The sequence below is a fragment of the Schistocerca gregaria genome, chromosome 4 (genome assembly GCF_023897955.1).
Source record: "Schistocerca gregaria isolate iqSchGreg1 chromosome 4, iqSchGreg1.2, whole genome shotgun sequence".
In the NCBI taxonomy this organism is placed as follows: Eukaryota; Metazoa; Arthropoda; class Insecta; order Orthoptera; family Acrididae; genus Schistocerca; species Schistocerca gregaria.
This window is the reverse complement of record NC_064923.1, coordinates 714,546,387-714,573,952: the sequence shown is the minus strand read 5'-3', so window position 1 is coordinate 714,573,952 and position 27,566 is coordinate 714,546,387. Positions and strand designations below refer to the sequence as shown.

The following is a 27,566-nucleotide window of genomic DNA, read 5'->3' as shown; positions in this document are numbered from 1 at the left end:
GAGATGCAGTGTGCAGAGAGCAGTTTCAGATGTGGGCGACGGTGGAGTGGCATGCAGAGGGCGGCAGCAGCAGCCGCAGGCTGCAAGTGTGCAGCAACCACGTGGCAGTGACACAGGTGACTGGGAGAGCTGGCTGTGTGGCACTGAGACCTCCAACAGCAAGTGTAGAAGCCTCAGGTGGAGAAGTCACTTGCGCAACAGTTAGCTGTGCTGAGGGGTGGGTGGGACGGAGATGGCAGCATGTCATGCAGCTCACAGCATGGCTCGCATTGCGGATGACTTGGCCATCCAGCAGGCTACGTAGCAGCGAGACAGCAAAGTGGCGGGGCTGGCAGGCCCAGCCGTGCAGCCACAGATGAGGCGGCCCAGTGGGTGACATGGTCATGGACTCCTCTCACATGGCCAAGTGCCAGTGAGGCTGCATTGTTGCCACACAGGCAGGCAGGCCATAAACCAACACCATTTCAGCATGCAACAGTGCAGCTGGACTTTACTCCATGCTACTCAGCATGGTGGGTGGGAAGGTAGTGTCACAGTAACAGTGCTAGGGCCCAAGTGCTGTGGTGCACCAACTGTAACAAATCTCATTGTTCCCATCCCATTTGTTAATGGGTGTGCCCAGCATAACAAATGTGTATGCACCCGATAGCAATGGTGGACAAATGCCAGGCATGGCCGAGCCACTCGCGCAACTACTCCGGCTGCACCCATGACAACATGTGTATTGCAGCATTCTGCTGCAAAAATAGGGGTGATTGTGGATCGTAAAGTGGGTCAGATCCCAATTCTGACACTAATTGTTCAGGACAAGATGGGTCAGGACTTAGGTTTGAGCATCCAGTGGGGTATTTGGAAGATATGCTAAATAAAGTACATATAATTCATGACACAGAATACAGAGGGCTTGCCTAGGGTTGTTGGTTTGGTTGTCAGTGACTTCGAGGGGCCATTCAAATGAAGTTATGAAGCAGCAAGGAAACAACGTATGGTATCAGGTTGGAGGAGGCAGGCAGGCAGAGTGAGAGCCAATTCTGGAATCCATAATCTGCTCAGCATCTCCAGTGTGCCACATGACATTCTTCCACATTTCTTATTGGTGGTTTGCTGTAGATGATGCGTGATGGCACCCCTCACCAGCAGTATCAATCTTTGGCAGCTGTGCTCAGCCCAGCAGGATGAACCTGTACTGAATGCGAGCTGCAGGCAGTCTATCAACAAGTAGCTCACAACAGAGAAAACAAAACTCCTCCATTCAAAAATTTCACAATCAATTATTCCTAGTTTACTCCAAATGGATGCCACCCATGAGCTACTTTTTGTCATTTACCCATTTCTAACTATTTTTCTATTTTAGGGCACTTATATCTTTTGCTTATTTTATGGTTCTATTTAGCTTAATTGCTATGAGCCTGTACTACAGATTAGTACGCAGCCATAAGAATAACGCAGATGTTCATCCTTAACAACAACAACAGCTGAAAGCACAGCTAATTGTAAACTTGCACAAAGTTTATAAAGTCTCTATGATAACTAGTCCCCCACGTAGATTATATGTCAGAAATTGGGAGGTGTCTGATATTTCTCATACAATATATTTACTTCTGTATGAAATCTCTTAGCTTACAGCACATTTCAAAGGAAGGCATTGTTGCAGCATTATTGTAGCTTTGTTAGTAGTGGCTTTCCTTTGTGTACTCGGACACGATCTTTGACTGACTCCTGGCAGTTTCACTGGCATTATCATTCATTCCTCTGTTTGCTGTGACCTTACTTTACCAGAACATTAGCTTGTTTGCCAATGATGCTGTAGTCTACAGGAAAGTAGTATCACACAAAAGTTGTGAGCAAATCAATGAGAATTTGCAGCAAATAAATGCGTGGTGTAATGACTGGCAGTTATCTCTCAATATTAGTAAGTGTAACCTACTGCGTATAACACACGCCTTGGTGGCTGGCGGAGTATATATGTAGATGTAGAACATATAATATGAATGTGTTCAAAGAATGAACAACTAAAAATCGATAGTGTTCAGCATTTGGCACTGCAAACAAACAGAACTTCAATTGACTTGATGATTTATCTTTGTGTTTAGGTTGTGGAACCTCACAGATACTGGCCCACAACATGGAAAATTGCCCCACTCCTCCTGGCTGTCCTTGTCAAGATCAATCTTCTGGGTTCTTTGCATCTGATGTTGTGGATAATGTATGGACAGTAGAGCTGCTTTTCCATTTCCTCTGACAATGTGATTTTTTACTTTTCGATCTAATGCTATTGGAGCGAGGGCACAGTGGTTTGGGTTTGGGTGTCTCCTGCTGCATTGCTGCATACGGGGCCTGGTAGGCCCTTGACCTTACCTCCTCTGCCATTCACTATTCATCTCTCTTTTACTCTATTTTTAATTACTTTTAGATGTAGTTGGTCCTCTTTTTTGTCATACCTTACTTTTTGAGGAGTGTACCTTCATGCAGCACTCTTTATTCTTGCTAGTAGCTGATGATGAAAGAACAGTTGAAATGTTTTGCTTCTACCTGGAGAGTGAGTTCTGTTCCCATTTTTAATACTTTGACTATAATGGGTATGGGGCCAGACAGGTGTGGGAGGGACACTCCTCTGTCACATGCCAAGTCCCGGGGGACACTCGACTGCACCAACCCACCTCCAGATCCAGTTACTTGTCTCACCTTATTTTACTATTGTCATTTCTACTAATGTTTATTCCGTTTGTCTTGCACCTACATTGGATTATTAGGTGGTCAGATGAGGGTAAGGTGCCTCTCATTGCATATGGGCCCTGGGGCGGGGGGGGGGGGGGGGGGGGGGGGCGGGGCAGCTTGTCTGCTCTCTGACCTGCAGACCAGCTCAACCCATACTTTCATCTATTTTTAAATTATTTCTTGTTTGTGGCATCAGTATTGCTTTGTGTCTCAGTATTATCATTTCTATATGCTACCACGGTTAAATAACAGAGTTTATTCTGTTGTATTACAACGGGCATCTGTGATCTCTTTCCACATCTCAGAGGCTCCTTTCTATATAATCAGTGGGATATAATATATAACATATTTAATGTAAAGTAATAAGCTTGTTTTACCAACAGTAGAATGGCAGTCAGCATTTTCAAGCTAAGTGAGGAGTAAATAAGAAATGAAAAAATCATTACTTCATTTTACAAGTTGATCCTCGGTGCTCACTATCAGTGTGTACTGTTGTTTTATAATGTCATTAATTTGAGTCCAGCGTGGTATGGACACAATGTGTTTCAGATTATGTTGAGTTACTAATTGAAGTGGCAATATGGTGTACCTACATGTGTTTTTGCATTAATGTGAATGTTTCAAGTATTTTGTATAGCATTATTAGCATTCACAATTATTGTGCAGCTTTCTGTCGTTGGCAAAAGATTCAAGTTGGAACATCAGCCAATTGGAAGATAGCCTTATGGCTGCAACAGATCGGTTACCACCAGACCAGGCATGCCAAAGTTATGCCCACTTACATCACATGCTGTGTGCTGCAAAGTCTTCAGAACCTCAGCCAGAGGTGCCGTGGAGTTCAGTAAGTTATTTGTCTTTCTATTTTGCCTAGTGAGCAATTATAAAATTTGAATTTTTGGAATATAATAAGAATTACCTTTATAATTTTGCGCAAAACTGCTCTTTGTGCTCTTATTTATTTTTGTTCGTATTGTCCTTATTTGTTCATTTACAAGGTCTATCTGTAAATTGTGATGAATGGTCTCAGGCGATATGTTTTGGAATAAATCCCATTAGAGAGACAGCAACAGAGAAAACAGTAAATTATGATTCTCTGAAAATGAGCTCTCCCTAAATTTAGACGGGGAGGGGGGAGTGACAAATAGTCATACTAACAATTAGTGTAGCACATGTGCGGAAGTCAGTAAATATCGTACAATCCTCAAAATTTTGGGATGTACAGTTTGATGAAAACTTGAACTGGAAAAGGGATATTACTTAGCTTCTCAAACAATTAAGTTCAGGTACTTTTGATCTTTGTGTAATTGATAATCTTGCAAACAAATGTATCAGTCTCCCTACATAATTTGCATATTTACACACAATAATGGCTTGTGGAATAATTTTTGGGGTAACTCATCACTTGGAAAGAAAGTATTGATTGCACAAAAGCAGGCAGTAAGAATAATATGTGGTGTTCGTCCATGGACATCATGTAAGTATCTCTTCAAGGAGTTAGGTATTTTAACTGCGCCTCACATTACATATTTTCACTAATGAAATTCATCATAAAAAATCCATCACCATTCAAGAAAAACAGTGATGTACATACGTACAATGCTAGAGGGAAAAGTGACCTTTATTACCAATTGTTAATGCTGTCAGTTGCTCAGAGATTAGTTCAATATGAAACTGTAAAAATCTTTGATAATTTGCCCCATAACACAAAATGTCTGGCTGGTAATGAAGCAAGTTTTAAATCTAATTTAAAATCATTTCTCAAAGACAGCTTCTTCTATTCCATTGATGAATTTCTGCTCAAAAACTGGTATCCAATAAAAAAATAAAAGAAAAGAAAGAAAAATCTTGCTTGTAAGTGTAGTTGCATGACTAGGAAAAAATGATGTGTTCATCAGTGTTAACACTAATTATGAATATGTATCCTGTGAACTGACTCATTCCATGATTCGTTCAAATGGTCTACGGAGCATGTGACTAACTGACTGACTACTAAGAGAAACAAGGGTTACAAACAAAATACCTGTACTGATCTTCAGAGTAATCACCATTAGCTACAAACACCCCTTGTGACATTCGTTGTAAGGCTGTGGGAAACTGTCAACAAATACTATTTTTGGAATTGCTTGAAGCACTGCTGTTGCATGTTATTGGATATCCTCATCATTACAGTAGATGAAACCTGGTGCTACCAATATAATGCGGAGACCAAGTGAGAATCAGTGGCATGGTGTTCATCTTCCCTGCCTCTGTTGGGTAGAAATTTGTGATGGCTTAAGCTCTTGCTGCCAAAAAAAGATGATCATCATTATCTTAATCTTGCATTTTGTCAGCTGACTATCTTTGGGGGAGGGGGCGGGGGAAGATGATGATCACCGTGCCATAGGCTGTCTCTTGGTCTCCAGATCATATTGGTCTCATCTTCTGCAATGATGCCAATAGGCAACCTGTGATCATGGTTCTTTGAATTATTCCACAAGAACCATTTGCTGATAGTTTCCAACATCCTTACAGCCAATGTCAGAAGGATGTAGTAGTTAATTGTGATTACATTGAATGTCAGGAAAGGTATTTTGTTTGTAACTCTTACTTTCTGTATTTTCTGAGGTCATTCACTGAATTTTTTACACACACCTTGTGTATAGATAACCCTGCAGTCACCAAGGTGTTTCTCAATCAGCTTGTTTGGTAAATGAAACAGATATTAAATTTGACCAAAAAATGCAGGAAAATGGACTATGAATACATTATTAATCAAAGCATTGCCTCACTATAAAACATCCATAGTCAGATATTATCTCCTGGTGAAATTTAATCTGATCTTATGTTCCACATAATGCAAATAACTGGAAGCGACTGCAAGGAAGTGGGATATGGTGCCTTGTATTAACGTAGGTAAAACTGTGTGCAATTTGTATTGTGAACTTAGACATAATATAGGACTGGAGCATTTTATTGAGTTGACAATATTTTAATTTATGGCAGTACAGGAATCTGAATTGTTGTTGTTGTGGTCTTCAGTCCAAAGACTGTTTTGATGATGTAGCTCTCCATACTGCTCTGTCCTAGGCGAACCTCTTCATCTCCGAATAATTACTGCAACCTACAGCCTTCTAAATCTGCGTACTGTATTCATCTCTTGGTTCCCCTCTGAGATTCTTAGCTCCCACACATCCCTCCAGTACTAAATTAGTGATCCCTTCATGTCTCAGAATGTGTCCAATCAATCAATCCCTTCTTTTGGTCAAGTTATGTCACAAATTTCTTGCTTCAATAATTTTATTCAATATTTCCTCATTAGTTACATTATCGACCCATCTAATCTTCAGCATTCTTCTGTAGCACCACATTTGAAAAGCTGCAATCCTCTTTTTTTCTAAACTATATATCATCCATGTTTCATTTCCATACATCGCTACTCTCCAGACAAAAACCTACTGAAAAAAAAAATTGCAAACACTTAAATCTGTATTCGATGTTAACAAGTTTCTCTTATTCAGAAATGCTTCTCTTACCATTGCCAGTCTACATTTTATATTCGCTGTGTCATCCGAACAAGACAGCCAGGCGCAAAGTTGCAAGCTGGTGCCAGTGCGAGAGCCAGAGACTCGCCAGTTGTTGGCCAATCACAATCCGCCAATGACCAGATTACAATGGACAGAAGCCTACTTGGGAAATAGAAGAGCAGCTTTCACCCACATGGTTATAGATCATCCGGGGCTGACTTGACAGTCAATGTTGTTTAGTGAACTCATGCAATTGAACTGACAGTTGTTGTAATTACATTTGCAATGTATTGTGAAGTTTACCTACAGTCAGTTGCACTTAGCCATTGAGGGGATTTTTTTGTATGCTACATGCAGTGTTGCAGACTTGATCATGCTACAAGTCACAAAGGTGAGTAAACCTTTTTAACTCATTTATCAATGAAAACAATCAATTATTGACAAAATTATTTAATTGGATAGATAAAAAAATCTACAGCAGCAGAACACACACAGAAAAGACGGTGGTAATTGGCAAGTATTCGGATCCAGTGGCTCCCCCTTCAGGCAGAAGGGTTGAAGGGGAAGGAAGAGGGGTGAAGGAAAAGGACTGGAGAGGTCTAGGAAAAGGGGGAGATTTCAGGAAAGTCGCCCAGAAATGCGGGTCAAGGGAGGCTTACCATATGGTATGAGAAGGAAAGACTGATTGTTGGGGACTGCATTGAGCGAGATTTGATTTACGTTTTCAAATCTTATCTGATTCAGTCCCCAACAATCAGTCTTTGATCTGGGTGGCTGTGACATGGCACATTGTTATCCATAAAAATTCAAACATTGGTTTGGAACATGAAGTCCATGAATGGCTGCAAATGGTCTCCAAGAAGTTCAGTTGGACCAGATGACCCTGTCTATTCCTTGTGAACTCACTCACACCATTATGGAGCCACCATCAGCATGCACAGTGCCTTGTTGTTAGCATGGCTTCATGGCATCTGCACCACACTCGAACCGTACAGTCAACTCTTACCAACTGAAATTGGGATTCATCTGACAAGGCCATGGTTTTCCAGTCACCTGGGACCAAACAGATATGGCCATGGGTCCAGGAGAGGTGCTGCAGGCGAGGTTGTGCTGTTGGCAAAGGCACCCGCATTTTCGTCTTCTGCCATAGCCCATTAATGCCACATTTTGTTGCAGTATCCTAACAGATCTCATATTGATTTCTGTGGTTATTTCATGCAGTATACGCGTCTGTTGGCAATGACAAATTTACACAAATGCCGTTGCTGTCGGTTGATAAGTGAAGGCTGTGTCAGCTGCTGCATTGTCTGTGGGTAGAGGTAACACTTGAATTTTGGCATTCTTGGCATAATCTTGACACTGTGGAACTCAGATTATTGAATCCCCTAATTAGTACAGAAATGTAACGTCCCATGCCTCTAGCTCCAACTACCATTCCACATTCAAAATCTATTAATTCCTTCTTGCGCCCAAAGTCACATTGGAAACTTCTTCACATGAATCATCTGAGCACAGATGACAGCTCTGCCAATGCACTGTCCACCTGTACCTCTTGTACATGATTCTGTCACCATCTGTGTATTTGCATATTGCTATCCCATGATTTCTGTCACCTCTGTGTATTATACTATAATCTCCCTTCCTTACTTCCTTCATTTTTTCAGGATAACCAGTAAAAATTAACAGCAAATATATAGTTACTTATAGTGCTGATGTGTTGGGTATCACTCGATTAAAAAACTTCACCAGTATATTTTCATCATTCGTTTATTTCTTGGAAATAACAATTTTAATTAATTTATTCCCATTGAATAAATCTGAAGAAGGTTCTTTAATGTGCGAAAATCCAGAGAGGGAGTGGGATATTGGGGTGAAGGGGGAGGGGGGGGGGGGCGAGAGAGAGAGAGAGAGAGAGAGAGAGAGAGAGAGAGAGAGAGAGAGAGAGGGGGGGGGGGGCATAAATTTACATGGATTACACTCTGTACATTGGTTTGAACACTATGGAGCTTCATAAGTTTAACCAAAATGAGGTAATGTTCCATTGTGATTCTCCATGTGAAAGACAAAGGTGTGTAGACAACGAGTGTTTTTCTGCCAGACCCACTCCTCAGTAGTACAAAGGAAAGAAAGAAAGATATGCATTACATATTGCAAAACTAATTATTTGTAGCACAAGTGAAGAGAAGTAGCAAACTGTAAGGGATGTATGGAGAAAACGAAAATGGCAACTATACATACTATTTTGAAATAGTTAACTGTGAGTTTTCACTGGAAAGATGGTCAGCATCAACAGAGAGCTAGTGGATAGATTAAATACAGTATGTTCTCAATCAGTCATGGTAATATGAGGGAAGAGATACACAAATAATTGAAAACCGCAAATAATAAAGAGATTTTCAAACATATATTTGGGACAATTTCTACTTGACAGGTAGTACGGTAGTCTCGATGACCAAAGACCTCTTCAGAATACCCATAATAAATTTTGGGACTTCAGCACATCAAGACAGATGCTGTAGAAAAGGAGCATCAAAAGAAACCATTACAAATATTTTTCTTTATGCTGTGTCTTCTGCATCAAGGAAACTGTGTGAATCTTTTAGTTGGGCATCTCTCATTCTCGGGTCTGAGTGACCTGTTGTTGTTGTTGTTGTTGTGGTCTTCAGTCCTGAGACTGGTTTGATGCAGCCCTCCACGCTACTCTGTCCTTTGCAAGCTTCATCTCCCAGTACCTACTGCAACCTACATCCTTCTGAATCTGCTTAGTGTATTCATCTCTTGGTCTCCCTCTACGATTTTTACCCTCCACACTGCCCTCCAATGCTAAATTTGTGATCCCTTGATGCCTCAAAACATGTACTACCAACCGATTCCTTCTTCTAGTCAAATTGTGCCACAAATTTCTCTTCTCCCCAATCCTATTCAGCACCTCCTCATTAGTTATGTGATCTATCCACCTTATCTTCAGCATTCTTCTGTAGCACCACATTTCGAAAGCTTCTATTCTCTTCTTGTCCAAACTATTTATCGTCCATGTTTCACTTCCATACATGGCTACACCCCATACAAATACTTTCAGAAATGACTTCCTGATACATAAATCTATACTCGATGTTAACAAATTTCTCTTCTTCAGAAACGCTTTCGTTGCCATTGCCAGTCTACATTTTATATCCTCTCTACCTCGACCATCATCTGTTATTTTACTTCCTGAATAGCAAAACTCCTTTACTACTTTAAGTGTCTCATTTCCTAATCTAATTCCCTCAGCATCACCCGATTTAATTTGACTACATTCCAGTATCCTCGTTTTGCTTTTGTTGATGTTCATCTTATATCCTCCTTTCAAGACACTGTCCATTCCATTCAACTGCTCTTCCAGGTCCTTTGCTGTCTCTGACAGAATTACAATGTCATCGGCGAACCTCAAAGTTTTTACTTCTTCTCCATGAATTTTAATACCTACTCTGAATTTTTCTTTTGTTTCCTTTACTGCTTGCTCACTATACAGATTAAATAACATCGGGGAGAGGCTACAACCCTGTCTCACTCCTTTCCCAACCACTGCTTCCCTTTCATGCCCCTCGACTTATGACTGCCATCTGGTTTCTGTACAAATTGTAAATAGCCTCTTGCTCCCTGTATTTTACCCCTGCCACCTTCAGAATTTGAAAGAGAGTATTCCAGTCAACATTGTCAAAAGCTTTCTCCAAGTCTACAAATGCTAGAAATGTGGGTTTGCCTTTTCTTAAACTTTCTTCTAAGATAAGTCGTAAGGTCAGTATTGCCTCACGTGTTCCAACATTTCTATGGAATCCAAACTGATCCTCCCGGAGGTCCGCATCTACCAGTTTTTCCATTTGTCTGAAAAGAATTCGTGTTAGTATTTTGCAGCTGTGACTTATTAAACTGATAGTTCGGTAATTTTCACACATCTCAGCACCTGCTTTCTTTGGGATTGGAATTATTATATTCTTCTTCAACCTCCAAGAGCTATTAGCTCTGAAAACTAGGCAATGAGTCAATTCTTCTTTTGTGTGTGTATCGGCACTACTTTACATTTCGTCTCGTGAAGGTAAGTAGATCCCAGAAATTCTGTCTCATAATTTATTAGTGTCATAGATTCAGTTTTCCTTTGGTTCAACTAATCTTTCAGTAGTATCTGTGCACACTCTGGTGTGGCTTGGTGCAGTCTTCTTCAGCTACTGGTCTGGTATAGCGGCTGCCGCACCCCTTATTGGTCAGCAATTCCATGCTGCTGGTCCCTGAATGCAAAATAGAAAACAGTGTTCTCAGTTTATGTTTAGCACATATATATAGTATTTGAATGAGTGTTATTTGGTGTCATTGCGCAGTTTCTCACCCTCTCCCACCGTCCCCCCTTTTTTCGCAGTATTAAAAATAAAATATTGTCAAAATAAGATATTTCTGCAAAACACATCTGCAGATCATCAAATTTTGGTTAAGTGTAGTATGATGATTTTTGTTGTTATAGTGCTTTTTGGAGCTGTTAGAACGATTACAAAAAAGGGTGGAAGTCAGCCTAGTGCGGCAGGCCCCCCGTGCTGCCCGAAGCCCCTCTTGGTTACTTATGGAACCTGAGCTGCAGCGTAGGATTCAGGAAGCCGCTTGTCTCGTATTGATGCCAAGTGATGAAGCACACAGGTCACGTCATGTCAGCCTTTCTGCGAGGGTAAGTTTGTGTTTTACTTTGGTAGAGTACTACTGCATATTTTTTGACATCTTTGACATTCAGATACCAGGACAGCATTGTTTTGGGTTTTGAGTTAAAAGGTATTAAATAATCCACATGTCCAGCAGGTGGTGTGTTTAGTCTTTGTGGCCAAAGAAGTTATCTCAGCATCTGCAAATTGCATTTGTGATCTGTATACAGAAGCTTATTAATATCATTGTTGATGTTGCTGCTCTCTTTTAAAATGGGGTTGGAAAACTGTTATTTTGCAGGATTGTTGGAACAACTATGTTTTGTCCTAGGGAAAACTCACCATAATTAACCTTGTGTATACACCAGATTTTTAATATGTATGTTACAGCACAGCTCTGCAAGCAGTTCAGGATCACGCAGTCTGGACTTAAGACAGGTTAAATTGGCTATGACCCAGCAAGCTAGACGAACTGCATCAGGTGGAAGAGTCTCAACTTTGCGTGCAGATAGCAGTAATACATCACGCAAGCAGCAGCAGCAACAACAGCAACAGCAGCAGCAGCAGCAGCAACAACAACCGCAGCAGCAGATGCCTGGGCAGCAGTCACATCAGCAGCGACAGCATCAATCGGGTTCTGTTGCACATAAAAATGGAGAAGTTAAAACGCAAGAGGTAAAACTACTACATATAGCATACTCATCAGAAAGTAGTTATTACACGTAAAGAAAAGAAAATATTAAAACTGAAACACTAAATTTTGTTTTCAAATACATATTTTTAGAGTAATGAGGTAGGACAGTAGAGACAGTAATTTGAATGTTGTGACAACATGAGCGTGCTTAATGCTGAACAGATAAGATAGAGAATGTGTTGTGTCTGTAGTTTGTACAAGATGAGAGAGAGTTTTTTTTCTTTGCTAAAGAAGACTTTGGCTGAAACCTATAATGCTGAATAGTCTTTTAATGTGCCTGTCTGGAACTCAACAGGTCATATTTATGGTGAGTAGCAATCTGTCCTTTTCCCAATATGGTAGAATGTGTTTAAGATTGTGTCCAGAGAAGAAAGTGAACATAGATGTGAAAGCTCATCAAAAAACAAAGTGCTGTATGTTTTAGAACTGTATCCTTAACATGTCAAGGGACTGAGAAATGGGACCCTCTGTATACATTTCTACTTCACATCATGCCGGACAGTCTGTAAATAAAAAGGGACATTGTGAAACTCGTAGTACTTGTCATGTAATGAAGAACAAGGAAGACAAGTGAAGTCTCCTCTTCTCGCTTCTTCTACTTATTTTCTGGTGCTGTAGCCTGTGAGGGGCCCGCACCCTGTTCACTATCTTTCTCTTCCAATCATCTCTAGACTTTGTCAGCCTTCTCCAGATCTGCACTCATCATCTTCTCAGATCTGTCTGTACATCTTCCAGCCATTGCAGTCTTGGTCTCCCCACTGAGCAGCTACCCTCTGGCTTTGCAAATAGTTTACCTTCTTTGTTACTAGCTGTTCTTCCATTCCGTGCACATGTCCCAACCACTATAACCTTTGTGCCTTGATAAAAATCCATCAACCACAGTAGATACTGAGTTCATGCAGTTCTGTAATGGTCGTAATTCTCATCTCCCGCCTAATTGTTATAGTACTTGCGGTGGATCCTGATGCAGTTTGCCATTCCTGTTTGGTGGTTTGGGTAGATGTCTGCCTATTACACACTACAACTCTCTTAAACTGTAGGCAATCTCTGTCAATCAACAGAGGAGGTCGGCCTGTAAGCTTTTGTGCTGTATTGGTCCCCTCATGTTTCCACTTCACTATCACATTGGAAATAGTGGACCTAGGGATGTTTACGAGCGTGTAAATCTCGGGTACAGATATATGACACAAGTGACACCCAATCACCTGACCACATTTGAAGTCCGAGAGTTCCACGGATCACCCCATTCTGCTCTCTCAAGATGTCTAATGACTACTGAGGTCGCTGATATGGAGTACCTGTCAGTAGTTGGCAGCACAATGCACCTAATATTAAAAACATATGTTTTTGGTGGTGTCCGGATACTTTTGATCACATACTGTATATGGACACACAGCAGTTTTTAAATTATGTCTTCCAGTTCCAGAACTCTGTCTTTGTTCCCTTGCTGCAAATCTCTAGTTAACATTCGCATATAGCTTACATATGAAGTCAAAGAAAACTGACCTTTATGTTCTCTGTTTCTCCTGGAAGATAATGAAAGTTCAACAGGAATGTAAACACACTGTAACATGTACAAGCTCAGAAAGTCTACTACTGATGGATGATCATTGCAATTCAGAGACCTTACCAAATGATGTTCAGTTGTATACTGATTAAATTTTGCTGTCAGGACATAGCTGAAACTTCTTTCTCACAAGTATTCAGATATTCTGGATGTACTTTCAGGGCTTGCTCTTAGCAACTGGAGAGTTCTTTCAGAAGCAAAGTTGTTTCTTCTGTCTACAAGAGTGCTTCTCCATTTCAATAACATATTGTGAGCCTCAGAGTTTCTGCATGAAGCACCCTTAGAAAACAAGGAGTTACGTTCATTCCCTAAGTTGTTTGTACATCCAGTGAATGATTCTGTTGATTTACTGCCTTCATCATTGAAAAGTAACTCTGCTTTATAACAAAAATTATTTCTTATGCATTTTATTATATGAATAAATAAAATAGAAAGAAACTTCCACATGGGAAAAATATATTAAAAACAAAGATTCCAAGACTTACCAAGCGGGAAAGCGCCAGTAGATAGGTACAATAAATAAAACACACAACCACACACGCAGAATTTCTAGCTTTTGCAACCGACGGTTGCTTCTTCAGGAAAGAGGGAAAGACGAAAGGCTGTGGGTTTTAAGGGAGAGGGTAAGGAGTCATTCCGATCTTGGGAGCGGAAAGACTTCCCTTAGGGGGAAAAAGGACAGGTGTACACTCGTGCACACACACACACACACACACACACACACACACACACACACACACACACCCATCCGCACATACACAGACACAAGCAGACACATGTCTGCTTTCCCGCTTGGTAAGTCTTGGAATCTTTGTTTTATTATATGAATAGCTTGACATTGTCAGATTTTTTTATTAGATAGGTCACCATCAGAAGTGAATACATTAATTATTGTTCTGGCTTACTGTAGCTGCATAATTGCTTGAATCAATATCTGCGAAATAATGTCACCAAGAGTTACATTGCGATTAGCATACTCAGCAACGGTTATGCAATGACAGAACAAATTTAAACACTAGAGCATGATTTGAAAGTTTATTCTTACAGTTGTCTGGAGTATATTCCCCTAAATTGATAAAACCGTCAACTTTGAACAAAGTGTCGCTGAAATGCAGTTCTTGTTGGAACTTATAACTTCATAAAAAAATCGCCACACCTAAGCATTTGTTTTCATCTTGTTCTTCCCCCAAAATAATTCTTAATTGCTTCCATCACATGTAAATTGATTTCATATGAGCGTTTGAGAGCCTTTACTAAATTTCATAAATGTGTTTTGGAAGGGAGTTGCAACAATCCACGGTTGACCAATGTCTGTGTGCTTTGGCTGACATTATTTTTAAGAGCACACTGTCCAAAAGAAACTCACTTTCATACCACATCCCCTTACTGCTTTTCAATTGGAAATTCTTTATCACAATGTCTTCTGTGTTTTTCTGTTTCTCACTGAATTTAGAATGATGTAGTAGATTTGACTGAGCTGTCTTAAGCTTTTCATCTGAGAGCTGTGTTTGCAGAAGATTTATTGTGGCATGCCCTTTTCTTTAATTTATTGTGTAATTGCACAACTTCCAGTTTCTTTTGTTATGTAAATTTTCTTTGAGAGAAGAAACACTGTGACATCATAACTTCTTGTTCAATGTTTTCTTTGCCACAGCGTCTATCTTGTCAGAGTTTTACTAATGATTTTCTTTTGAGTAATATTTTCAGTAAATTGGGAAATAAATGAGGAATCATTCCTAGTTTTAGAGGCCACCTTTGTTCTTGGAATTTTAACTTGTTTATTTTCAGTGACAAACAAGCATGCTTTTGTGACAAGTTCCTCACTGAAATGTGAATAGAACACAAAATATTTCTGAGTCAGATCTGTCTTTCCAAGGTATTGCGCTCACACATTTGAAATAGTCTACTTTGTTTTTTTGAGGCCTAAAAAAATGTTACCCTTTCTTTCTCTGTAGCCAGATGTGCATGCTGGAAAAAAGTGGGCATTTTTGTTGTTCTTCTTCTTCTTTAAATACGAGTAACTATAACTCGTAACACCACTTTATTACCACAGCCTTTAACTCTGCAACATTCACTCACAACACTTTAAACAAATACTTAAAATAAGCACAGACACAACCAACACACACCTTCTGATATGGCAACATCATGTCAACTTGAGTCTCAAGTGAAAGTGCTGCCCATAGTTCGTGAGCACGCCAACTGTCGTATGCTACCTGGGTTAAAGTGCTGGGAGTCAGCACACTTTCTCTTGTACTTGCTATGTGCATACTAAGGGCTACAGTTTCTTGGTGGTATAAAACATTTAAGCTTCAGAGTCAGTGCAATAAAACCATACGGGCATTTATCTCCCATACTATCAAATGAACTTATCAAAATCTGTAGGATATTTCCCATTATGCTAGAGTCGTGAAATTTGTCAAGAACCTAGGTTTCACAGTAAAAGTGCAGGAAAAACTGCAAAAATTGTTAATTTGCAATTACATCACATGTAAAAATATTTTTTGTCAATTTTTTTGTCTGTCAGTCTGTTAAGGCCTCATTTTGTCAGGAGTGGGTACGTGAATCAAGTTCAGATTTATATAACACACTAAGGTCTACAGCCCCTGACAGTGTAAAACATTTATGGTTCAGAATGAATGTAATCAAAAGATACACCCACATATGTCACATATTTTGATACTTGCAAACTCGCCATGTTTCATTAAAACTTATAGGGTACATCCTGTTGACCTAGACTCATGAAATTTGGCAAGAAGCAAGGTTCCACATTACAAGTAAGGAAAAAATCTGAATATTCTTAAATTATAATTATACCACATGAAAAAATATATTTTTGTCATTACAACTTACATTGCATTCATCATTCATCAAAAACATAATACAAAAACATTACTACATGCAAACATAAAATGTAAATTGTAGTCATGTTTTAGTAAGGAAATAGAAATATTTTATTGATCTTCTCTCTCTACATAGATAACCTGAAGTCTCCTGCTCGCTTCTTTTTGTTTGTGTGGTTTAGCCTCAGGAAATACCATAGAGATTTTGGTCATGGAATTCCCAGGACCAATATCTTGCCGGTATCAATATCTATAACATGCAAAATTGTTCATAATTCTTAATTCCCAGGATAGATGAACTATCTACATTTTTATGGGGCCCTCAGTGCGAGGGTCCTACTGGCACTTGGCCATTTTCTCCTTACTTATGACAAAGCTAAGTAGAGATGCTTCGTGTTCAAAAGCTATACAGTTTCCCAGAAGATGTTCTCTGTTTCTCCTGAGCATGGCTGTATTGTCTGCAGTGCTGTGCTCTGGGTTGCCACATCGAAAATATTTACACCACTTTGACAACTTGGGTGTTGTTGATGTCACTACACTCTGCCAGTCCTGAGTGGAGAAAATCCCTGACCCAGCCAGGAAATGAACATGGGCCCCCATGATCGAGAATCAGCAGTGTAACAACAAGACAACGAGCTGCCGTTAAATAATATCAATTATATGTAGTCTCCTTGCTTAAATCCCTGAAAGATTGTAAAATTACTGGAATACTTGCTATGAGCTTGTATTTTGCTGCTGGTGTTGCGTAAGGTCACTTTCATGAGTCTAATTAGCTGTGGTTGTATCTCCAGCTCCCACGATGCCTTGAAAAAACATTTCCTATTGATACTGCCATAATCTGCTTTAAAATCTGCATACAATTGATACAACATTATATTAAACTAGTAAACTTTTTCCATTATTAGTCTAAGGGTGAACATCTGATCTGTTGTTGCTCGTTCCTTCCTTAGTCTTTCCTAGTATTCCCCAGCCATGGCTTCTGTATGTGGTTCGAATATCTTGTTCAGTTCCCTAGCAAGTATTTTGTAGGCATCATTCACCAGTGTTATTGCTCCATGGTTACTGCATATTGCTCTGACACCCTTGTTATGTATTGGTATTATAATAGATGTGTGTCAGTTTGTTGACATTTTTTCTCTGTTCCAAATTTTCTGAGTCAGTTCATGGGTTTTCTTGAAATAGAGCTATACATCCATACTTGAAAATATCTTCCACCACAGCACTGTAGTTCCTCATCTCCTTTACAGCTACAATCACTTCATTCAACGTTGGTTCCTCTTCTTCATCATTGAAAGCAACTTGTTCCACCTGTTCCTCTTTTCCATATTCTTCGATCTTTCCAGATTTCAATAGCTGTTTAAAGTATTCTTCCCATCTTGTTATGATCTTAGTTTTATCTCCACTCAGCTTTCTTCTTTTGTCCTTCCTTATCATTGTCAGAGACTGTCATCCCTTATTTATCTCTTTTATTGGCTGAGTACTTGTCATTGCCTGGATATGTATTTATTCCAACCTTCTATTAGACCATCTCCTCCTCACCCCTCTGTCTGTCTCCTCCACCCTCAATCTCTGTCCATCACCTCCAACGTCCAATCTCTCCCCATGTTCCCTCTTTCCAGTCTCTGTCCATCTCCTCCTACCTCCCTTCTCACTCTGTTATCACCTCCACCCCAATAGGTTGTTGCATGTTCTTACTCCCACAGTATTTCTCTCCAAATAGTAAGTAATGTGTGGTTGAAATCAATCCAGAAGTTGAGGAGGAGCATTTCACTCATGCCATTGCCTATGTTTGCACAGGTCACATATATTTTACGTATAGTTGACACATACCACTTGTATTCGTTCATAGATTTCACCCATATCTCTTGCGAATTTTGCCCTGCACTTTTGTTTTCATGCAGCTCAATGTTTATGACTTATTTTATGAACTGTGTATTGGCGATAATATAATTTTGCAAGTACAGCCTATGGATTGTTTGGATACTGTCTGTGAAATGTCTTGCAAGTAGAGGTAGTAGTAAAGAAGTAATAAATCAAAACATGATGCCTCATGCAGCAGTTTTACGGCATGGACAGCAAAAATTTAATAAGCGATTCTTTTCATCATTTTGGTGGAGGTGTCAGGGAGGAAATGATACTAGTTTTGAAATTATGTGCAGAGTTTGTTGCATGTCAGAGTGCTCTTATTCTCAGATACTGGACGAATATGGTCTGGCTTTTTGCATATAGTAAGCGTTGCTTCTTTGTCATGCACGTCACCACTTCTTTGAGAGGTAGGTGGTTCGTAACCTCAGAGTTGTTCTTTCAAGATAGTAAATAATATGTGTACCAAGTTTGTTTGAAACTGATGCAGTGATTGAGGAGGAGATGTGGAACATACTTACACACACTTTTAATATGTATGGATTCAGTTAAAACTTCTTCTAAAATACTCGTCACTTCTACATTCCTCAGTGTCTTTCAGTTTGCTTTTCTCAAAATCTCTTTTTTTTTCCTTCTGCAAATAGTTTCTGCTTTGCATCTCATTTTTTCATAATTTTGTCTGGAGCCTTTTCGCCTTGTGCTATCCTGTCCCTCAATACCCTTTTCACAGTCATCATCATACCACACATTCCGTCTTACTATCTTTTTTTCCAATTCCAGCGTTGATTCTGTCATGTGATGCATTGTTCTTTCCCTTAGATATCACTGCAGTCTGGCACTAGTTTCTGCTTTAGGGGCAATTGCTCTAGTCGTTTCATTTATTTCTCTTTGGAATTCTGCCTATTCCTTTGTACATGGTTATAGATTTTTGTTACTATCCTCTGCTTATACTTGACCTCCACCATATAGTGGTCCAAATCAGCACAACCCCCTTCACCATCGCCCCCCCCCCCTCCCCACCCCTTCAGTGTCTGAACCATACCTTTTTTGAATAAGCACATGATTGTTGACTGGTTGACTGTGTCCCTGTCTGGAGATTTCCATGGCCCTTTGACTATTTTTTTTTTAATGGGAATATAGCACTACTCATGTTGAGGTTTTTGTGTACAGCAAAATCAACTAGCTGATCAGCTGTAATTTTTTGCCATTACACTCTTCATGTAGACTGTATTCTCACATTTGGGTTAAAACTGTTTCTCTTCCCACGCTGGCTTTCATATCTCCTAAATCACATTCACATTATTTTCTGCTATAGTATTGCATCATTTGTGCCTTCAAGCTGTGTATAAAAAGTCTTTGGCCTCATCATCCACTTCCCCTGTTGGAGCATATGCCAAATCAGTATCGTATTGAAGAATTTCATTTTTATTCCCAGTGTCCGTATCCTACCATTATGGCCTCAGAATTCGATATCTGACTTGTGTGCCCTGTTTAATAGGAAACCAGTTCCATGCCTGGCTGTACCACTGCTGCTGCAAAACATTGTGTAGTCACCAGAATCCAATATGCAGGTTTACTTTCGCTAATCTCCTACTACAATAGTGCTATAACTGTTTGGTAGTATCTAAGTTATTCTTTCAAGTTCCTGAGAGCCCCTACTCAATTAAGACTCAGTACATTCCAAGTAGCCACTATTAGGTCATCATGTGTCCATTCCTTGGGTTGGGCCAGGACAAATGAGAGAATAGCATCGTTTGGCAGGGGGTTCAAATTGAATCTATTCAGTTTACCAGAACTTTACATCAACAGAATTATACAAGGGTAATCCCAAAAGTAAGGTCTCCTATTTTTTGTATAGGTACATAGACCTGTTTATTTCTGCAATGGTTTACATCAGTTTACAGCTTGAACATTTAGCTATTTTTCGAAATAATCACCACTTCTGTCGATGTATTTTTGTAGATGCTGTGGCAGTTTTTGTGTGCCCATGTCATACCAACTCGCCGCCATGCTGTTAAGAAAGTTATTAACCTCTTCTTTCACCTCGTCATCAGAGCTGAATCGCTTTCCGAACAAATGCTCTTTTTCACCTAGGGAACAGTTGATAGTCACCGGGCGCCAAGTTAGGACTATAGGACTATAGGGTGGGTGGGTGATTATGTTCCTCTGAAACTGTTGCAGGGGAGCAAAGGTTTGCCGAGCGATGTGTGGGCAAGTGTTGTCAGGGAGGCCATTGCACAACATTCCTCTTCTCTGGTTCTGAAATGCCCGTTTGAGTTTTTTCAGTCTCATAGCACCTGTCAGTGTTAATTGTGGTCCCAGCGACTCAGCTCCCATGACGAGGTGCAACAAGAGGTTCGTAACTTTCTGAACAACATGGTGGTGAGCTGTTAAGACATGGGCATACAAAAACTGCCACAGCATCTACAAAAATGCATTGTCAGAAATGGTGATTATGTCAAAAAATAGCTAAATGTTGAAGCTGTAAACTGATATAAACCATTGTAGAAATAAACAGCTCTATGTACTTATAAAAAATAGGAGACCTTACTTTTGGGATTACCCTCGTATGTAAATGTTCCGCCCCTCCCTCCTCATGATCGTGTTGTAGATACTCATGTCTTGGGCTGCATCAATACTTGCTTTGTCCCACAGGCTGCAGTTCAGACACTCCTGTCCTAGATATTACAGTTACCAGTGTTTCCAGTTATTGATTAGTATTAATGTAACTGAACAGTGAGGGATCTTATGAACCATTTTATGCACAGTATGCTTAATTTATATCTATTCTTATTTTAAGTGAAGTTGCAAGTCCCAGCATGAAGCATTGATCCTCTAAGGATATTCCTGCATTTTGCTTCAATTTTATGGCACTGAGACTTTGTGATACACAATAGCATCATTCACAAGAGTCTGAAGGAATTTCTGACATCATCCTCCAGGTCATTTACATATAAACTGAAATGCCAAAGAAACTGGTATAGGCATACATATTTAAATACAGAGATATATAAACAGGCAGAATACGGTGCTACGGTTGGCAACACCTATACAAGACAACAAGTGTCTGGTGCAGTAGTTAGATCAGTTACTGCTGCTACAATGGACAGCTAACGAGGTTTAAGTGAGTTTGAATGTGGTGTTATAGTTGGCGGACCAGCGACGGGACACAGCATCTTCGAGGTAGCGATGAAGTGGTGATTTTCCCATATGACCGTTTCACGAGTGTACCATATCAGGAACCCGGTAAACATCAAATCCCTGCAAAAGATTCTGCAAGAACGCGACCAATGACTACTGAAGAGGATAGTTCAGAGTGACAGAAATGCAATCCTTCCACAGATTTCTGCAGTTTTCAATGCTGGACCATCAACAAGTGTCAACGTACAGACCATTCAATGAAACTCCATCAATATGGGCTTTTGGAGCTGAAGGCCCTCTAGTGTACCCTTGATGACTGCACGACACACAGCTTTGCACATTGCCTGGGCCCGTCAAACCAGACATTGGACTGTTGATGACTGGAAACATCTCACCTGGTTGGGCGAATCTCGTTTCAAATGTATCAAGTGGATGGATGTATAAAAGTATGGAGACAACCTCATGAATCCATGGATCCTGGACATCAGCAGAGGACTGATATGGTACTCCCAATACGTCTAGATACGATTCTGCCAGGTGTCACTTATGTAAGCATCCTGTCTGATCACCTGCATCCAGTCATGCACTCTATGCATTCCAATGGGCTAGGGCAATTCCAGCAGGACAATGTGACACCCCACATGTCAATAAATGCTACTGAGTGGCTCTTCTCATTTTAAACACTTCCACTGGCCACCAGACTCCCCAGACTTTAACTTTATTGAGCATATCTGGGATGCCTTGTAACGTGCTGTTCAGAAGGGATCTCCACCCCCCTCGTACTATTGTGGATTTATGGAGAGCCCTGCAGGATTCATAGTGTCAGTTCCCTCCAGCACTACTTCAGGCATTAGTTGAGTCCATACCATGTCATGTTGCAGCACTTTTGTGTGCTCGCGGGAGCCCTACACGACATTAGGCAGATGGTGCAGTTTATTTGGCTTTTTAGTGTAGGATGTGAACAAGAACATCATTATAGTGGTCCCTTTTGATAGGTCCATGAGCTACATTCATGTGTGTTTATTTCTCCCTGGTAGTTTACGCATGTGTGCCTAGCCAATGTGGCTGGTTGGTACATGAGTGCAGCATTTTATTTAAATTCCTCTATTGCAAGAATTATTTTGTAGAAAAGTAATTGTTATCAATAAATTGTTACCTAATTTTCAGTGTGGTATGCTTTGAAACAGTTTTCAATACAAAGTGCTACACCGCAGTTTCCGCATCACAATAATGTTGCCTTTTAATTCCTGTCATTCTGCAGCATATTGGGCATCTCTTTATTGGCTAACTACTCTTCTCTGTGGGTGGAATCTTCTCAGTGAAATGCTTTAATTTGAGCCATAAGGCACAGCAGGTTTTTAAGGCTTCAATTGAATTCCAGCTGTTCTGGCATGAGAAGTAACCTGAAATATACATGTATGTTTTCCTCTGCCTTGTTGCTGGATTCATAAACAATAAATTCATAAACAATAAAAGCATTGTGCACTGAAATATTTATCAGCCATCTAAACATTTACATATACCACCTTACACCTTTCTTTCCTTTCCATGAGAAAAGGCTGTAGTTTCATGGTTCTTCAGATATACACTGCCTGTAAAACAATTGTATTTTGGAATTGTTTAAGGCTTTCTTATTTCATTGCTCATTTTAGTTGCTGCGGCAACTGCATAGTTATAGAATGTTGAAATAAAGGCCACTTGTTTCTTGTCCATCCATTTCATCGCCATTATGGCCTGTGAGCTATAAGCTATGAATTCTCCTTTCTAGGGTCTCGCACTTTTCAACATCAGGTACATTATTCTTATCCAGAGCTTGCCAGTTAATCCATACCTCTGTGTAAATATATTCTGTTATAGTTGTTGTCCATCCAGAGAGTATATTGCTAAAGTTCATAAGAGGCTTGACAAGCTTTTCTACTATTGAGTGGTTTTTGGAGTATCAACACAAATAAATCTCTGTGAAATGTCCTATATAAATCATAAATTGGTACTAATATCTTATGGATGATTTACAGATCTCATAAGACTTTATTCTGAACTTTGCTCCTTTTAGGAGTAAGTTGGTTTTTATTGCGAGCCGTCCTTTCCATTTCCATAATATAATACGTCCATCAACAGAAAAGTTTTTCCCAGGTTGAATAAATTTTTAAATGCTTTACATAAGTGCTGAATGACAGAGACCAACTTGATAAGTCTTTTACTCCCTTGATGCCATGCAGTTTCTCATTGTTTACAAAATTAAGTAATCTACAAAGTACTTTGAATCTGTCTTGATTCATGTTCTGGTAAAACAGTTGATGTGTACAGAGTGGATGCTTGCTGAAATAAGATTATATCAACAAATGCAGTGGAAGAAAAAGAAAGAAAGGAAAAATAAAGCTCATCGGCATTAACACCAACTAAGTTACAAAGCCTACTATATGTGTGTATAATAATCTCTTTCTGGATAAATTCTGCAGCATAATTTTTCAATTTGTGTATGATACTTTCTACGATTCACTGAAATACAATTTGAATGTTTTTGCTCTAGAATTCACGTTTCACAGGTCTGTGTATACCAACAAATGGTATTTTTTAAAGGCATGTAAGAGCTATCAACTTTTTCCTTTTCTCCATGTGCTATGACCTGTAGCGTGGTGGAATGATGACTGTCAATTGGCAATTAGAGCCAGACGAACAGCTCTATTGAACTTCAAACACCATCCAACTACAGAAAACCTTCATGCCTTCTGATGTGCAATAGGACATGCGAGGCAAGTGATAAAAGAACAAAGAGGAATTCCAGGAAGGAATTTGCAACTTCCAGTAATCTGCCCACTTCCACTGCACGAGTGTGGGAATCGATAAGGACGACTTCAGCAAGGGCAGTACACATCTCCTCTTGGCCTTGTCAAGAAATGGGGACTTGGTGGATGCCCCTAAAGACATGGCTCAGGTTTTAGCTGAACAATTTTTTTTAACAGTAATTGCGTCATCCATACAAGCTCCTGCATTTCAGGTTTTCCATACGACTGTGGAGATGAGGAAGCTCCATTTCTTCTCACACAACGAGGAAGTCTGCAACCTTCCATTCTCCATGTGGGAACTGAAATCAGTTCTGTCTGCTGCCAGACACACTTCTCCAGGACCTGATGAGATTTTTTATGCCATGCTGCATCATATGTGACCTGAAGTAAAAGGACGGCTCCTGACTTGTTTCAGTCAGATCTGTTTTGATACATAGTACTCCATGATTTGGAAGGAGAAAATACTAATTCTATTTTGGAAACCAGAATGTCCATAACAGTTACATGAGTGTAGCCCTTATCAGTTGCCTGGGTAAGACTCCTGAACACATGGTCAGCTACCATCTCATCTGGTTGCTCAAATACTGAGGTCACCTGAGCCACTACCATTGACACTACTTGGAGGTACATCATCTTTCGCAGCTTCATGAATGGGGACTATATGGATGTCTGCCACTTCTTATCCAATCCTTTCTCGAGGAGCAGCTCTTTCAATACCGTATTGGTGATGCCTTGTCTGGCTGCTATGTTTAAGAGAATGGGGTCTCCCAAGGCAGTATACTCAATGTCACATTGTTTGCCCTCACTATCAGTGGCATTTCCTTCACAGTCAGGAGCCCTGTTGAATGCTCCTTGTTTGTGAAGGAGTTTGCAATCTTCCACTCCTCTTCTAATCTTACAATTACGACAAAGCAGCTACAGCTGACCATCAGGAGGCTGGAAAACTGGACAAAGACAACTGGTTTTTGGTTCTCATAAAAAAAAAACCTAAATGTGTCAATTTCAATGGTGCTTGTTGAAGTTTTAACCAGCCAGTGCTCACAATGGGGGCAATATTTTATGTTTATTATTTGACTAAAAATAAACTTGGTTCCCACACCTGAACGGGTTATGAAAAAAGGGCTTCCACTCATTGAATATTTTGAAATGCCTTAGTGTAAAATTGTGGGGAGTTGACAGGTCGTGCCTCCTGCAGTTTTATAGGGCATTTGTTCAGTCAGCATGGTCTATCAAACAGCTCATATTTCCTACCTCAAGATGTTAGATGCTGCCCGCCATGAGGGCATTTGGATATCGACTGGAGCCTTTCTAACCAACCCAGTTCGGAGTCTGTGCGCAGAGGCTGGTGAGCCACCACTCTGGATTTGGTGATGTATCCTTTTGGCTTGACAGGCACTGAAAATCTCAGCATTGCATCAGTCAATGGCATTTAGTGCAGTGGTCCAACCTAACTTCGAACAGCTATTTAGGAATTGACCCCTTGTGACCAGCCCATTTGGGATACGTGCTGCTCACTGTCTAAAGGATCTGGATCTATCAAGACCTCTGGATACACAGCCAGGGAAGGAACGCATTGCCACTTTGGTGTCTTCAGAGGCCCAAAGTGATTTTAAGCTTGACGCGGTACAAGAAAACTTGTACTCCAGATTATGTTTTTACAACTTTGTTTTCTTCCACAGTTTCATCATTATTTATACAGATGAATCTCAGCAACAGAAAGTCCTTGGTTGTTCCGCTGCTTCCCCTGAAAGAGTTTTCAGAGTGCATCTTCTGTAGGAACAATTTACAAATTATGGTGCGGGGTTGTATAGCATTATGATGACATTGGAGAGGATTTACGGACATCATGGTACAAAATTTCTTGTCTGTTACAACTCGCTTAGTGCACTAAACACACTTCACCAAATGTATCCAGTAGACCATTTGATTTATTCATGGCTCTTCACAGTGGCTCCCACACCATGGCAAGGAGGTGATCTCTTGGGTACCTGGCCACATGAGGATACAGGGAAATGATTCCTGAAAGGTTGAAGGTGATAGAAAAAGAACTGCAGTTGCTCAGTTTGACCACATAGGCTTCATGTCAGCCTAACCGCTGGAAGGAGGTTCTGCTTATCATGCTGCACTTCAGACATGCGGTGTGCCACATTCAGTTCAGCATATTTTGGCACCATGTCTCTTATGTACTGATATCAGGCCAGACCTCAGTCTCAATGGAGATCTGCCCACCAGCCTCATGGATACTAATTCCAGTGTTATAAGAGTGGTGACATTTTGTGAACTGTCAGGCCGCACCTCTAAATTACTGGGGAAGCCAGGTAGACTTCAATGCTTTATAAACTGCTGTGCATCTGGGGACAGCCTTCAATCCCACCCATGACACTTTTCTTCAGCGCATTGATGACCCTGATGTTTAGTGCCCCTCACCTAAAATCATAATCATCATTCATCATCATACAGTAACAACATACAACACGTGCATTTTTAATATTTGCCAGAAATCTTTCAGTTTTCTTACTACTGTCACTTTACCTGTAGCACTTGTAAATTATTTACTCCACATAACTTTGTTCACATACTTGATCCTTTCTGTGATGTCATTAATTCTTAATTTTATAGAAAAAGAAACAAAAATGAGGAGGGGGGAGTTATGCAAACAGCTGTGAGACTACACGAAACATATGGTTGGTCATAACCACTGCAGTGAAGAGCAAAAGAAGGCTTAGACAAGAGTATATCATTGTTGTTGTGGTCTTCAGTCCTGAGACTGGTTTGATGCAGCTCTCCATGCTACCCTATCCTGTGCAAGTTTCATCATCTCCTAGTACCTACTACAACCTACATCCTTCTGAATCTGTTTAGTGTATTCATCTCTAGGTCTCCCTCTACAATTTTTACCCTCCACACTGCCCTCTAATACTAAATTGGTGATCCCTTGATGCCTCAGAACATGTCCTACCAACCGTCCCTTCTTCTAGTCAAGTTGTGCCACAAATTCATCTCCTCCCTTATTCCATTCAGTACCTCTTCATTAGTTATGTGACCTACCCAGCTAATCTTCAGCATTCTTCTGTAGCACCACATTTCAAAAGCTTCTATTCTCTTCCTGTCCAAACTATTTATCGTCCATGTGTCACTTCCATACATGGCTACACTCCATACAAATACTTTCAGAAACGACTTCCTGACACTTAAATCTATACTCGATGTTAACAAATTTCTCTTCTTCAGAAATGTTCCTTGCCATTGCCAGTCTACATTTTATATCTTCTCTACTTTGACCATCATCAGTTATTTTGATCCCCAAATAGAAAAACTCCTTTACTACTTTAAGTGTCTCACTTCCTAATCTAATTCCCTCAGCATCACCTGACTTAATTCGGCTACATTCCATTATCCTTGATTTGCTTTTGTTGATGTTCATCTTATATCCTCCTTTCAAGACAATGTCCATTCTGTTCAACTGCTCTTCCAAGTCCTTTGCTGTCTCTGACAGACTTACAATGTCATCAGCGAACCTCAAAGTTTTTGTTTCTACTCCATGGATTTTAATACCTACTCTGAATTTTTCTTTTGTTTCCTTTACTGCTTGCTCAAGATACAGATTGAATAACATTGGGGAGAGTCTATAACCCTGTCTCACTCCCTTCCCAACCACTGCTTCCCTTTCATGTCTCTCGACTATTATAACTGCCATCTGGTTTCTGTACAAATTGTAAATAGCCTCTTGCTCTCTGTATTTTACCCCTGCCACCTTTAGAATTTGGAAGAGAGTATTCCAGTCAAC

General features: G+C 40.1%; 1 protein-coding gene across 4 annotated transcripts in view; it reads left to right on the top strand.

The window, feature by feature from the left end:
* The window catches only part of LOC126266917 (uncharacterized), a 174,928-nt gene that overhangs the window by 128,512 nt on the left and 18,850 nt on the right, over positions 1-27,566 (top strand). For all 4 annotated transcript variants that reach the window (XM_049971602.1, XM_049971603.1, XM_049971604.1 and 1 more), the window contains exons 9-11: positions 3,385-3,559; positions 10,717-10,914; positions 11,276-11,560. In XM_049971602.1, coding sequence (XP_049827559.1) covers positions 3,385-3,559; positions 10,717-10,914; positions 11,276-11,560 — 658 coding nt within the window. The remainder of the gene's footprint in view (positions 1-3,384; positions 3,560-10,716; positions 10,915-11,275; positions 11,561-27,566) is intronic.